The 15,085-nt window shown below is 37.9% G+C and overlaps 2 protein-coding genes across 4 annotated transcripts; both read left to right on the top strand.

Moving 5' to 3' along the window:
- Nucleotides 1-8,293: 8,293 nt before the first annotated feature.
- Nucleotides 8,294-9,088, top strand: LOC122566626 (secreted RxLR effector protein 161-like). The gene has a single exon (XM_043724181.1). It carries the CDS (start codon nucleotides 8,294-8,296, stop codon nucleotides 9,086-9,088), a length of 795 nt encoding a protein of 264 aa, XP_043580116.1.
- Nucleotides 9,089-9,809: 721 nt separating this feature from the next.
- On the top strand, nucleotides 9,810-15,082 carry LOC122566488 (TNF receptor-associated factor 6-like). Of its 3 annotated transcripts, none has more exons than XR_006316537.1 (7): nucleotides 9,810-9,974; nucleotides 10,975-11,036; nucleotides 11,247-11,377; nucleotides 11,487-11,796; nucleotides 11,867-12,015; nucleotides 12,105-14,288; nucleotides 14,381-15,082. XR_006316537.1 is itself a non-coding variant. In XM_043723805.1 (6 exons), the coding sequence occupies exons 2-6, from the start codon at nucleotides 10,980-10,982 to the stop codon at nucleotides 12,700-12,702; spliced, it is 1,245 nt and encodes a 414-aa protein (XP_043579740.1). In that variant the 5' UTR covers nucleotides 9,810-9,974; nucleotides 10,975-10,979; the 3' UTR covers nucleotides 12,703-15,082. The 3 variants fall into 3 exon arrangements, 1 of the variants encoding a protein (XP_043579740.1); XR_006316538.1 differs by having other exon boundaries at nucleotides 12,105-14,717; nucleotides 14,820-15,082; XM_043723805.1 differs by having other exon boundaries at nucleotides 12,105-15,082.
- Nucleotides 15,083-15,085: the final 3 nt, after the last annotated feature.

Here is a 15,085-nt window from a genome sequence, read left to right as displayed (position 1 = left end):
ATCCAGATACACTATGCAATAAAACCACCAAATGGCAAATATTTAAAGAAATAATCGAGAGTAAGATCAACTGCAACATCCCATTAAAAACACCTGAACACATTGAACAGGCAGTAACAACATTCACAGAAACTATTCAAGAAGCAGCATGGGCAACCACTATACCTGAAGCAACCAAAAGGCAAACAAAAATAATTCCGCCAGACATCCTTGAAAAAATTAGAGAAAAAAGAAAAGCGAAAGCAAAATGGCAAAAACATAGATCACGAGAAAACAAAAAACACCTAAACAAACTTGCAAAGAAAATAAAAAACAAAATAAAAGAGCACAATAATAACGAATTCACAAAGTTCATAGAGACACTCTGTGCACACGAGAACTACAACTACTTCCTATGGAGAGCCACGAAAAAAATAAAGAAGCCAATAAAACTGGACCCAGCAATCAGAAAAGCGGATAACACATGGGCAAGAAGCAACGAAGAGCAAGCTGAAGAATTTTCCAACCACCTATGCAACACATTTACACCATATAATATCAACAACAGCAACCTCAATTGTCATACGGACGAGGATGCGCCAACCACTAGTACCTCAACTGACAAGCACTACACCATACCTAAAACAACAGCACACGAAATTGGAAACATAATCGAGAAAATAAAAAACAATAAAGCACCAGGAATCGACCTAATCAATGGTAAAATCTTGAAAAACCTTCCGCCAAAAGCGATACGACTAATGACAATAATATTCAATGTAATATTAAGAATCCAATACTTTCCTAAACTATGGAAACTAGCACAGATCATAATGTTACCTAAACCAACAATAGAGAAGGAAAAATTAATACAAGATCACCAATTTGGATTCAGAAACAAACACTCCACGATAGTGCAAATGCACAGGCTCATTAATGAAATAATACTAGCATTAGAAAACAAACAATACTGTGCAGCCCTCTTTATGGACATCGAGAAAGCATTTGACAAAATAAACCACGAAAGCCTACTACAAACAATCAGGAAACAATTCCCGGAGCAAATATACCAATTAATAAAATCTTACTTAAGCAACAAAACCTTCGTAATAAGAATCAAGGACACATACTCTGAAGTCAAAGACATCAAGGCAGAGGTTCCGCAAGGAAGCGTCTTAGGACCAATACTATACACACTATACACGGCCAACATACCAACAACTACCAATAGGAAAATACTGGCATTCGCGGACGACACAACTGTACTAGCCAGGCACATTAACCCAGAAACAGCAGTCACATTACTACAAGAACATATCACAAAAATAGAAAAGTGGCTGCAAGATAAACAAATAAAAGCAAATCCTAATAAATGCAACCATATTACATTCACACTGCGAAAACAGATACCACCAAACATCCTACTGAACGGCACGCACATAACACAAACAAGGCAAGTCAAATACCTAGGACTCCACTTAGATACACAACTCACATGGAAACAGCATACTAAATCAATAATAGAAAAAATATAGACAACAAGGAGACAAATGCATTGGCTAACAAGTCGAGAATCCAAATTAAGATATAGAAAATAAATTAAAAATATACAAAACGATCATAAAACCAATCTGGACGTACGGAATACCACTATGGAGGACAACAGCAATGAGCCATATAAACAAAATAGAGACAATACAAGCTAAAATTCTTAGAACAATAATAAACGCCCCATGGCACGTTAGAAACGAGGACATACCGAAGGACCTAGGAATACCAACGGTCAAGGAGGAGATTAGCAGATACACGGAAAAATACAAGGAAAGAATAGCAACACACCCGAACCGGCCAGCTGCAAAAACGATCAACACCTCAAACATAGAAAGAAAACTGAAAAGGAAACACCCAGCAGATCTCACAAAGGATATAACCTTTCTCCTTATTTTTTTCTTTTTTTTTGCACGTGAAGAAATCCTCATGGACACTCCGCTGCCGCTAATGACGGCAGCAGCAGAGTAGTGTCGGACTCTTACCGACTAAAACTCCACGTTGGCCATCCTACGCGTATGACAGGGGTGCTCCAGGAACCTCGGTGAATTATCTTTCTGTTGCACCCCCTTCCGCGTTCTCTCGTTCGAACCAGTCCTATAGATACCCTGACTGTTGAATTTGGCGCAAGGGGGAATTTGGGGGGCTATTGTCCCTGGCGCCGTCCCTCCTTCTAGTCGCAGTCCGTTGTGGCGGCGATGAAGCGGATCTAGACCGCCTGACTGCCATCCTCCTCCATCGCGTTATCCTACAAGAGTTCTCTTTCTCTCCCTCTCTGCTCGCTCCTTTGCGAGCATAACTACCCTATGACGTGCCGCAGAGTATAGCGGGGCAGCTCCCATGCCGGACAAGACCCCAGCGTATGCTGCGCTGTGTCCTTGCCCTCCCCGCAGTAGTGACAGATGTCCGTCGTCTCCCGTCCGATTTTCTTCAGGTACTCCCCGAACACGCCGTGTTCCGTGAGTACCAGGGTCATCCTGGTATCACGCAGGTGAGCGAGAGGCCGCAGCGGCTTCTCTATGTCCCCCAATTTAGGAGAACCGTCTCCGCGCCTCGGTGTTCGCCTCCTTTGCTGATCAGCTAGGATCGCTACTGGTCCCACGCGTCCTCCTCGGCGGTTTCTCCTCCTAGGTCGTCTGGGACCGCCTGCTCGGCCGAGCCCCTCCCGGGTCTCACAGTCTCCTTTGGTCGTACCCCTTCTTGAGCACCAACGCCCGGAGCTGCCACGGCGGAGACGCGGCCAGAATGGTCGCCAACGCGCGCGACATCGTTCGGTATCTCCTGACGATTCTGATGACAGTTACCCTGTGTAGCCTCTTGAGAAGCAGGATGCTGCGGCGACTCGCCATCAGATCGTCTGCCCATACCGGGGCCCCGTACATCACCCGGGATCTAACGACGCCCTCGTATAATCGGCGCACCGCGACTCCCGCCCCGCCCATGTTCGGCAGCAGACCGCACAAGGCGTTGGCAGCCGCCGTCACCTTCGGGATCAGGGAGTCGAAGTGCGGCTCGAACGTCCACTGGCTGTCGATGTCGAGACCCAGGTATCGCATTCGCGATCCCACCCCGACAGTTTCATGCCATGCTTACGCTCAGACCAGGCGGAGGAGTCCCACGCCTGTTCTTGTCATAGAACCAGATGACCTCCGACTTCGCAGGGGAAACTTCTTCACTTTTAATTTCGGCGACTAATTAATATTTGAACCAATATTCTACACGTTTCTTACTGTTACGGTCTTTGCTGCTATGATTCCTTCTTGCCCCTGGCATTTAACATGAACAAAGATTATTTGTAACAATACTACTCTTCGTGGAAACCAGTGTAGCCTCACAAATCTTGCCCAAAGATGAACAGATATTTCTGCTAACAGTGGGAGGACAAGTGTGAAAACCCGTAAGCATCTTCAATTATTGAAGGCACCGTAATCCGCGCGATTCACTGATTCGTCGCGACCGTGACAGATCACTAATTACAATAGTGAATAACCGTTTACTCTTAATATCTTGAATTTAAAACGTAAGAAGCAAGAATAAATATTTAAAAACAGTAGATTATTCACGACGGTGCTCTCTGTGGATAACCTATGTGGTTTCGCAAGTCTTCCCCAAAGATGAGTAGATATTTCTACTAGCAGTGGGGAGAGAAATGCGGAAACCCGTAGTCTTTCGTACGGTGTATTCAGTTATTGAAGAAATGTTTAATGTTCTTAAAGAAGGTCTGATTAAATATATAATAATAATTCTTAATTGTTGATGATAATGGTCAATGAATAATTTCATTCGACTAGTACATGTGTCGAATAGTACAAGTCTGAAATAATTGAAGAAGAGAATGTTACAATGTCTGAGGAAAATGCATTATGCCCAATGCACTTTGGAAAAATCGCACTAAATGATATAATTGTTTGAAGACTGACCGTATAATTCGTTGACAATTGACTCTCTACTAATTCTCTACTCTACTAAACCTTTTGCTCGACTAAACTATTAACTCTTGACCAAATTTTTACTGAACTAAAAACGACTGAATCTCAATTGAAAACTGACTGACTGAACTGACTGAATCTTTACTCAACCAAAATCTTAACTCCGCTGCAAGCTGACTGAACTGACTGACTGACTTAAACTAAAAGCTGAACTGAACTGAACTGGCCTCTAAGCTCTAAGTGGCTACGCTTATTTATGCTAAAACTATCATATGATAATTATCACGTGATAGTTTGTTTCCATGATAACGCGGAGTTTTGGCACTTAATTATCTTTGCGGATGCTGCAGTCTTCGTTTCTTTTGGTGTCATTCTGAAAGTACTAGAATTTCTTCTCTCCGTTGATATGGTTCTCGTGAACGCATTGTTAGGATTTTCCCTTTTAGAAACCCTTGCTGCTGCATTCTTCTTGCAGTATTAGTTTCTGTTGATGACAAGTTGTACTTTCCTTGACACGTGGTTACCTCTGCTGATGCAGATACTTGATCCTTTAACGCGTGATAGTTACTTGTCTCCGCTGATACTGCGTGAGAAGATCGTGGTCCCTCAACTCTCGCTGTCTGCTTATCGTACTCGGTATTGTGATGGGGCGAGGCGGTGCGCGTCGGCAGATGTCTCATTGTTCCTTGTTTCGATTTCAATATTTTTAGATCAGCTTTTAATTTTGTTCAATAATGTTGTTGTGTATTTGTTCGTTAATTTATTGCAATATTAAAAAATCGCGTCATATTCTTTGTTTCCCTTAAGCTTTCTGTTCCTAATTCTATTTGCCTAAAGTTGTGGCTCGCACTATTCGCGAATGATGACGGATTCCTTTTTTGTCTCACGTTACGCGTGAAGCAGGGACGTAACAACGACATTTCGACAAACAGCATGTATTTTCAAATTTTCTACTTTCGTCTTTCCTTGCAACAATAGCAAATACTGCGTCATAAATTTCATTATACAACGGGTATGATCGCCAGTTCCTACAAGCTAAGTTGGTACAACTTCTAACGACGCCCTTTTGTCTTAGGAGTCGACCACGTGTTAATTATCTGAGTATATCCGGTGTGTTAAGACTTTTTGTACGAGGTGGAGAAATATAGAAAGTATAATAGAATCTGTGTGAATCTATTAAAAACCAACTCCAAATCTATATTAAATAACAGGTTATAGGCCCAGGGCAGTAAACTGCGATAGTGAAGATAATTATTTGTTGAGCTTTTGTGTTCTTTTTTAAATTATTCGAGAAGAGACCACACCGTGGTCAACCAGGAGAAGATGTGTGATGTGGATAAAGATATGAATCCCATCCTGAATAAGGACATTATGAATACTGGAAGATGATGACGGAAGCTTTGTTGGTTTTCCTGGGTTGCTAGGATGCAGTAGAGCCAGTATTAACGCTAGCAGAAAGGTTGAGGCTAGACTGTATAAAAATGGACAACAAAGCACGTGCGTTCATTTTCCGGCATGTTCGCCCCGAGTATCTGGACGATATCAGAGCCTTGAAAACAGCGAGGGAGTGCTGGAAAGCACTGGAAGATGTCCATGGGAGATCTGCGTCGATGGACCTTGTTTTATGCACGCGGGAACTGGGCACTATTGAGAAGACCCCTAGCACGAGTATCTCCGCGTACTGCGGAAGATCCAAGACCTTTGTGACAAGTTATGTGGTGCCGGTATAAAAATCGAGGACCACGTTATGGCGTGTTTCCTTTCGGCCGGCCTCGTGGCGGATCCAAATTATGCGACGTACCTCAGAGCGACGAGGATTGATAAGGATCTGATCGCAAGGACCGTGAAGTCCGACCTTCTACTCGAAGAAAGAAGGATCGACGCGGCTGCAGACTCATCCGAAAGAGGCAGCGCAATGGCGACCAGTAGACAATGGAAGCCCAAGTCACAACAAAACAATGATGGCGCGAAGTCAAAGAACAGAGATCCACGTGACCAGAGGTGCTACAAATGTGGAAAATGGGGCCACATTTCGTACCAGTGTCAAGAGGACAAAGGAGATAAGGAGGATAAAAACCAACGAGAGAAGAAAAGACAGGAAGATAAGAAGGAGAAGGGATCAGAAGACAACTCGAGGTCCAAGGGACTGATCTCGACGTTGGCTTTATCATCCATCAGCCACATGGAAAAAAGGAGGGTCAGCTACCTTGAGTCAGGTACCTCGAATCATATGGCTCCGGACAGGCATCGCTTCGTGGACTTCGCGCCTGCAACCGGACAAATCAGGATTGGCAAGAGACACCTGGAGGTTAAGGGAAAAGGAACGATCGTGATGAAAATGGCTGAGTCCTGTGGGGGTTGGACCCTATCTTTGTCGAACGTTCTGTGGGTGCCTGAGTTAGACGTAAATCTAACCTCGATCAGACAATTGGCAAAGAAGGGTGTTACCACAGTGTGTACAAGGGATGAGGCCGTTGGAACACACGATGATGGAGACGTCGTATTCAAATCAAAGGTAGGAGACGATGTATATTATTTAGAGACAATACCCTCTGAAGGGCAAGTAGCAAATATCTCCATGGAGAACGATCAGGAGGAGCCTGGCCACAATGATGAAGACATTGAAGTCATTGAGGCAAGGGCCTACAAGAGCACCGCATCGTGGCACGAGAGATTGGGTCACCTGCATGGAAACGCGATAAGGAAAATTGCTATAAGGAGCGTGAAGGAAGACTTCAAGAAACATGACGAACTATGTGGAGTCTGTGTGGAGGGAAAAATGACTAAGTTGCCATTCCCGAGGACAGCCCATCATATGTGTCAACGCCCTTTGGAGATCGTTCACAGCGATGTCAGTGGCAGAGCTCAGTGCAAGTCATTAGGTGGAGGTAACTACTTTGTAACTTTCATCGTTGCTTTCTCTCGGTTCATGTACGTTAAGATCATCAGTAGGAAGAGTGAAGTATTTAGGTGCTTCAAGGAATACTAGGCGGAGATGGAGGCGCTACGTCAGTCAAAAATAAGTGCCCTTCAAAGCGACAATGGAGGTGAGTACACAGGGGCAAATTTTGAGAGCTACCTGAGGGAGAAAGGCATCCTGCACGGGAAGACCGTCCCTAGGAAACCTGAACAAAATGGAGTGTCAGAACGAGCAAACAGGATCCTGGTCTGAGATGTCTAGGTGCTTGCTTATCCAGTCAGGGCTCCCTGACTATCTATGGGGGGAAGCTGTGAACACTGCGTATCACATAAGGATCCTATGCTCATCCGCCGCTATCGGAGACAGAATTCCATTAGAATTATGGAAAAGTAAGGGATGCGACATCCAAGGGGAGATCAACAGGCTAAGGGTATTTATATGATACCTGAGAAGCCCAAGCGGAGGAAAATTTGATAGCAGAGCGGATGAAGGGATATTTGTAAGTTACGACCGACAGGTCAAGGGTTATAGGATCTACCTACCGAAGACCAAGAAGGTAATAATCTCTTGTCATGTCAGTTCGAGGAAAATGTGTTTCCCTACAAGAATGCTAAAATGGGCACGAGTAACGTAAAAAGGAAATTCTCTGAGTAGATATGGGACGTTGAAGATTTTGAACTTGAAAGGGGAGTTGATCCAATTGACATTGAAACTCAAAGCGATGGTGAAAACGATGAAAGGGAGAGTGATTATTTCATGAACAGTTTAACTAATGAGAATAATCAAGAGGAGGTTGTGAGTGTTCCGACTGTGCCTAGAGGTCAGCAAGACTGCGTAAACCAAAGACGTGTGACAGTTGTGCTCACGTCGCAACTGTTTGCAAAACTCAAAGTCTGTATGTGTCTGTGAATGTGTACGAAGCCCTGAAGGGACCAGATGCTCAAAAGTGGACCGAGGCAATAATGAAGGAGTTAAACAACCTAGCGAATAAAGATGTATGGGATATAGTGAAAAGACCTTTGAACAAAAATGTTATTGACTCTAAGTGGGTACTTGTTGTGAAAAGGGATTCTGATAGGTATAAGGCTAGACTTGTAGCACGGGGATTCTGGCAAAAACCTGGGACTATTCGGAAACCTTCAGTCCAATAGTAAAACGTAGGACTCCAAGAATTTTGCTTGCTCTGTGTGCGGAGAATGAGTGGAGTTACGAACATATCGATGTGGAGTGTACGTACCTCAACAGTCCTTTGGATGACGATATATATATGGAGCAACCTGAATTTTCTAAAGTTAAAGGATTAAAGAGAAATTAAATGTAAGGATGCTGGGGACTGACACTCAATTTCTGTCCATCCATTTGAGTAAGCCAAACAGTACTATTATTGTATTTGATCAATCTGTACAGATAGGGTCAAATGCTGGATCTGTTTGATATTACTCATGAGGTTGGAGTGTCAACACCGCTAGCTAAGGAGTGTGAGACTGGTTTTGACATTAAGTGTAATGAACCCTTCGATAATAAGTTGTATGAACAGGCTGTAGGGCATATAATGTATGTCGCCACGGTAAGCCGTCCTGATGTCGCGTGTGCAATAGGAAAGTTAAGCCAAAGATGCGCAAATACGACTGTATCTAATTGGAAAGCAGTGAGGCGGATTTTTAAGTACCTGTTGAAGACCAAAGACTTGGAGCTAGTGTACCAAAGGACAGGACAACCTTTGAAGGTGTTTTGTGATTCAGACTTTGCGGGTCGTTCAGTAGATAGGAAATCTAGGAGTGGGTATGTCTTCATACTCGCTGGTGGTGCAACATCTTGGTTGTCAAAGAAACAACCAATTATATTTCAATCGACATGCGAAGCAGAATTTGTAGCAATGCAAGAAGCAGCAAGGGAGACTGTATGGATATCCTTACTGTTAAGGGAGTTGGGTCAACTATCATATTGCCCTCGCCCATGCAAAATTTTCTGTGATAACATCGGAGCTATTTCATGGCCCAAAGATGAAGTAATTGCCGAGAGTTCTAAGCACGTCCAAGTGCGTTATTTCTATGTTAAGAACTGCGTGTCGAAAGGGATATTATATTATACCTATATACCTAGTTCTGAGAATGTTGCTGACATTTTTACCAAAGGTTTAAATAGAGTTAAGACTCAAATTTTTACCAAAGCTATGGGACTTGTAGAAACTACGATCAAAGGGGAGTGTTAAGAAATGTTAAGTTGGTATGATCGCTAGTTCCTACAAGCTAAGTTGGTACGACTTCTAACGACGCCCTTTTGTCTTAGGAGTCGACCACGTGTTAATTATCTGAGTATATCCGGTGTGTTAACGCGTTTTGTACGAGGTGGCGAAATATACAAAGTATAATAGAATCTGTATGAATCTATTAAAAACCAACCCCAAACTTATATTAAATAACAATATGTGTAATAGTTCCATGCAACGATAAAAAAATATTCATGCCAGTACGATTAACATGCAGAATGCCAAGAGTTGATGTTAAATCTAAATGGTGTATAGAAAATGTATTAAAATTATCGCATCGCTCCATTAATCCATTATCGTTTAAAAGAGAATATTCTCTTTTCTTCTCTAAAAAAAAAAAATATAATAAACAATTAATTTCTCTTTCTTAGGCAACTTGCAATTAGTTTAATTATCATATGATTTTGTTATTCTCATACTTATCTATCTCGGACAGAAAAGCAGATATGAACTTTTCCATAGACCGTAAAATTAAAATAGGTTCTTGTAGCGTGGAACTCCATAGGTTCTTGTCTATGCTAGTGTGCAACTCAACAGGACAGGTTCATACTGTTATAGGTTCTTGTATATGCTTGCATGTGCCACCTTTAGCACTTGACCGCTTGGTGCAGCACTAGCCCAGAAACAACCAGAATCATAAGAGTGAGTACACCCATTTCCTCTCTAATAATACGTATTTATATAATCGAAGTGTTTTTCTCATGTTCATGTTATAAAAAGTGACTCATAGTTTAATTAAAAATGGCTACAAATCCCACAAACTCTTAAATACCTTTGCAAAAATTGTATTATAAAGAGAGAAGAAAATATATCATCTTTTACAATAGTTGTAGGTATCTTCATAATGTTATATCTCGAAATATGTGTACATAGAAATTATTATACATACATATACATATACAATGCAATTGTTTCATACAGAGTACCTCACTCGAATCGGATATTTAAACTATTTCTGTTGCTATTAAAGATGAAAAGAGATGATTAAGAGCAATTTAAATAGATTTAAAGCACGCATTTGAACTCTCACAATCAAACCAATATTACTAGCCAAATATCACAAATTACAAATTAAAAATCTTTGGAGAAAAGAAAGATAAATTATCTCCTAATACAATTTTAAATGTGGAATAGTTTGTTCTTTATCACATAAGGAACAATTACTATCTCACATATAAATATAAAAATACATAAAAAAAATTAAAAATTGAAAATTTTTGGGTTATTTTATTATAAGATGCAATGTATTATTACCTTGATCATGGTAAAAACATGTCCCTAAAATCATTTTAAAGATTATTTATTAATGACGAAATGTGTTGTTATATATTTGCTAACAAAAGAGAACAAATAAATATAATATTAATTAATGGTAGAGTTACATACATGGCTTTCTGTAGAAATTTATTGATCTGTCAAACATGTAACAAAATATGCTAATTTACTACTTTTATATTGTATCAGTTTAAATTCGTTTTACTTGTACAAGATCACTTCAATATTATGGTATAATCATTTATTGAATTTGTCTTGTTACTAACTAATAACATTGCATTATAAAGAAGTAAATATTATCGAACACATGCCTTAAAATCATTTAAGATTTAGCAAATTTTTTGTTACTTTTAATAGCAAAAAGAATAATTTGAATGTTTAATTTAATTGAAATACCTTGTATAAACTTGACTATTCATAGTTGCAAATAAATTGCTTTTACAATTTAATAACTGCAAGTAATAACATATTTGCTGATATATTTTTATGCTGATAAAATTGTATCATATTGCAGATTAGAATTATTGTGTATAGTAAATTATAAATTCTTACAGATAAAATGGCCAAGTTGAACAATTTTAAAGATCATGTTAAGATAGCTGAAGAAAATATTGTCGTACGTATGTGCATTTATATTTATTGACTTTAAACTTATAGATATTAGTAATATTTACTTCATTTCATTTTCTTTGTTGTTAAAAATTGTAAAAAACTGATTTTGTTGCATTGCTATTACAATGTACATCTCAAAAGGCTTTGCTTTCCATTTTGTGTTAACACTCCTATTATGTTTCATTTATTCTGGTAACTGAACTATTATATGAAGTGTGGTGATGCTTTGAAAGAATACCTTGAACCTAGATTCGAGTGTCCTATTTGTTTAACTTGGCTGCGTGATCCAGTTTTAACATCTTGTGGTCATAAATTCTGTTCGCAATGTATATACACTTGGCTTCAGTAAGTTATATTTCAAGATGTTATAAAGTAACATGCATAAATATGTATATATACATATAACATATCATATTTATATTTTACATTTATGAATCCGATTTTTATATTTTAGAAAAGAAGGTGCTTGTTGTCCAGTTGATAGCAAAAGTTTAAAATCTGAAAATGATTTATTCAGAGATTTATATACAAGCAGAGAGATATCACAACAACGTATACCTTGTCTTTACCAACAATTTGGCTGTGAGATTAAAATGTCCCCAATGGATATGGAAGCACATATAAATGGATGCTCATATAAAAGAAGTCTGGCAGATTCACAAAGTGTCTATTGTTCCTTTAAGAGTGTTGGTTGCATGAAAACTTTTCATACTGAAGAGGATTTACACACACATTTAGAAGGAAATATAAATATCCATTTAATTGTTAGTTTATTTTATTTGATACAATCATATTTTGTTACAATATAGAAATGACTTTCCATCTGTTTCATAGATGATCTTGAACATATTAACACAACTATCTGTTTCAAAAAATAACGTTAATGCTATAGCTACAGAATCTAAATTATGGGATCCTCCACCAAAAAATACAACTTCTGTAGAAAAAAATGAACCACCATTAGAATGGCAACACTTATTAAAGTAAATTCTTTTTGCATGCTATTGTATAAAAAATTTCTATAAGGCATGTTAAACACTTTATTGTAATTAAATATATTATCCTCTATTAGGAATCTATATGAAAGGATAGTGGTGCTGGAACAAGAAAACAAGGAACTATCTATAACCATTTCTAATTACAAAACTCAACTCACAACTTTGCAAACTTCTTTACGATTTAGCCAGGAAGAAATGTCTTTACGTAGTTGTAATGGAGTTTATATTTGGAGATTACATTGTTTTCATGAGAAACTTGAAACTATGATGAATGATTCGTTAAAAATGTTTTATAGTCCTGGCTTTTATACGAGCCCTAATGGTTACAAGATCTGTGCTAGAATTAATATATCTTCTAAAGATCCTGAATCTCTGTCACTCCTTCTGCATATAATGAAGTCAGAAAATGATGATGGTCTAGATTGGCCATTCAATGGAACAATGTACTTTGTTTTGGTCCACCCAGATGATCGGGAGAAAGATATACGAGAAATAACTTCATCAAGACCAGATCTTGAAGCATTTAGAAAACCAATATGTGAACTCAATAAGCGCAGTTTTGGTTATACAGAATTTGTGCGAATACGAGATTTATCTGATTTTTTGGAAAATGATTGTTTAATTTTCAGGATAGAAGTTCATGTTTATGATAAATTTAAAATATCAGTATAATTCAAAAATGTTCGTGACATTGGTTTTTTTCCTTGTCTAAAATTAGAGTCGTTTTTAAGAAATTTACTAGAAATTTCCATCCTTATGTTAATATAACAAGTAAAAATTCATAAAAGACATTTGAGCATAATGAAATGTCTAATTTACATAACAATATGTTAAGTATTATAATGATATTCATATTATGTATTGTAATACATTTTGTAAAATTATACAATCATTCAGATAACAATTCTTTAAAACTTCGATTTGGCACAAATGCGTATCATTTAACCTGAAACTTGAATAATATAACACATTCAGGTGCATTTTTATACAACCAACGATTCCACTCCTTGAACGAATTATGAGTCATTGTCAAATAGAACACAAAATGGCAAAGTAACTCAGAGTGTAAATTACACTAAAAACGCTCAATTTTAGATGCAGGTAACTCTTGAACCGTTACATTCCTGAAGTTAAACTGGAAAATAAACTAATAAATGACACAAAAAAAGACTATAATTTTGTGTTTCCGAAAGTAAAGTTTAAATCCGAAACGCATCCATTCGGAATCATATAAATTTGCATTTTTATCGAAAAGTACGCACTTGATTCAATTGAATGTCTTAAAGTTGTGCTGAAAAGAAACGTATTTATTTTAATGTAAAAATCTGTTGTCTTTTTATAAATATTGAATACAATCTTTAATTCACTTTAGATGTAAATGAAATATTATGCGTGTTTTATAAGGAACTGTAATCCGTCCTATAATGTGATCAAAATTAATTCTATTTATCTACAAATATTTAATTGAAATAAAACTTTTAATTCACATATATATGTATTATACTTAAAATATTTTTCCTCGAGATTTCGGAAACATATAACAATATATTTTAGATACATACATACAGTAGCGGACATATACCTTTAAATATACCAATTAATTAAAAATTTAGTGACCTTATAGAACTGTTCCGTCCTCCCCGACGTCGATAATTTTTGAATATGTTATAGAAATCAAACTTGTGAATTTTCCCTTATGCACATAACCACCGGTCCCGTTTAATTTCCAAGCATTCGTAAAAAAAACTGCTGATATCACTACAGTATATTTCTGCCTATGGCTATCCGCCCGTGGTATTATATACGCCAGTTTGGTCGCCGGGCGTTTATCTTCTGTTTGTAACCGAGGTTTGGACGAGCGTAAAAATCCTGTGCATAATGTATATAAGAGGCTGCAAGAAATGTCTGTTTCAATTAAATTCAATTAAAAATGAATATAATCAATGTATTAATTTTATGATTAGGATAAATTTTCCAATCCGGCCGCCTCGTGGCGTCCGACAATACTTATCAATATCTTAAAACGCGCAAAATTATAACGATTACTTTATCTCGTAAAATAATAACAATTATTCATTTGCCTATTATTTTTATAATTAATTTGTTATTATTATATGCAAGCGGCATAAAATGATATTAAAATAGATTTAAAGATCTACCCCAAACCCAACACATCGATGATTTTCATCTTTAAGTGAATTATGATGGACATTTGAGAAGAATTAAGGAAAGGACATATGCAGACATATGCAGAAGAGGTAAGAAATGGAGGGACACAGATGGAAGCAAGAGAAGAGCAAGGAAGGATGACAGTAGATTATATTTATCTACTATTATTATCAAATTATAGAAGAAAGAAGAAAGAGAGAAGCAGAAGAGAGGGGGAAAAGGATAAGGGAATCCAAATATAACATACATTATAGAAAAATCGCCAAAGACGAGTTACCAAAATACTTAGAAGGGAGGATGAAGTGGAAGGACAGAAAAATATTAGCAAGATTCAGATGTGGAAACGAGACCAAAGCAAGGGAATACTGGAAAGAAGAGGGAGAAAAAAGTGCAGGCTATGTAAAAGGAAAGAAGACCTGAGACATGTAATAGAAGAATGCGAAATAACAGGAGGACCAAAGGACACAGAAAAAATACTAAACGAGACTGGAGAAGGACTACATCAAACATCGAGATTAGTAATTTTCATTTTTAACGTATTAAACTTCTTCTCCTACGTCATATTTCAAAATTTGTTAACGATAACTCCCAACAAATTTACCGCCATTATCTTATTTTAGGTTACTCTACTGTGAATACGACGAATGTAAAAAATAAGAAACAAAGAGAGCAATTGAGATACAACAAGACACTTCATAGAATTCATATTTAGAGCAGTTCAAAAGAATTGAAATTAATTTAACCTTCGTGCTACAGTGCCTGAGTCTCTTCGGACTACTCGACAAACGACAGTAGTTAATGTTAGAGCGATAGGAAGCCGAACGTATCATCAAATGACAAATGTAACATCAGTATTCAAAATAAACGCATGTACACACACTCATCA

Source organism: Bombus pyrosoma, linkage group LG4, assembly GCF_014825855.1.
Source record: "Bombus pyrosoma isolate SC7728 linkage group LG4, ASM1482585v1, whole genome shotgun sequence".
Classification (NCBI taxonomy): domain Eukaryota; kingdom Metazoa; phylum Arthropoda; class Insecta; order Hymenoptera; family Apidae; genus Bombus; species Bombus pyrosoma.
The sequence above is the reverse complement of the archived record's forward strand: the minus strand, read 5'-3'. Positions and strand labels throughout refer to the sequence as shown.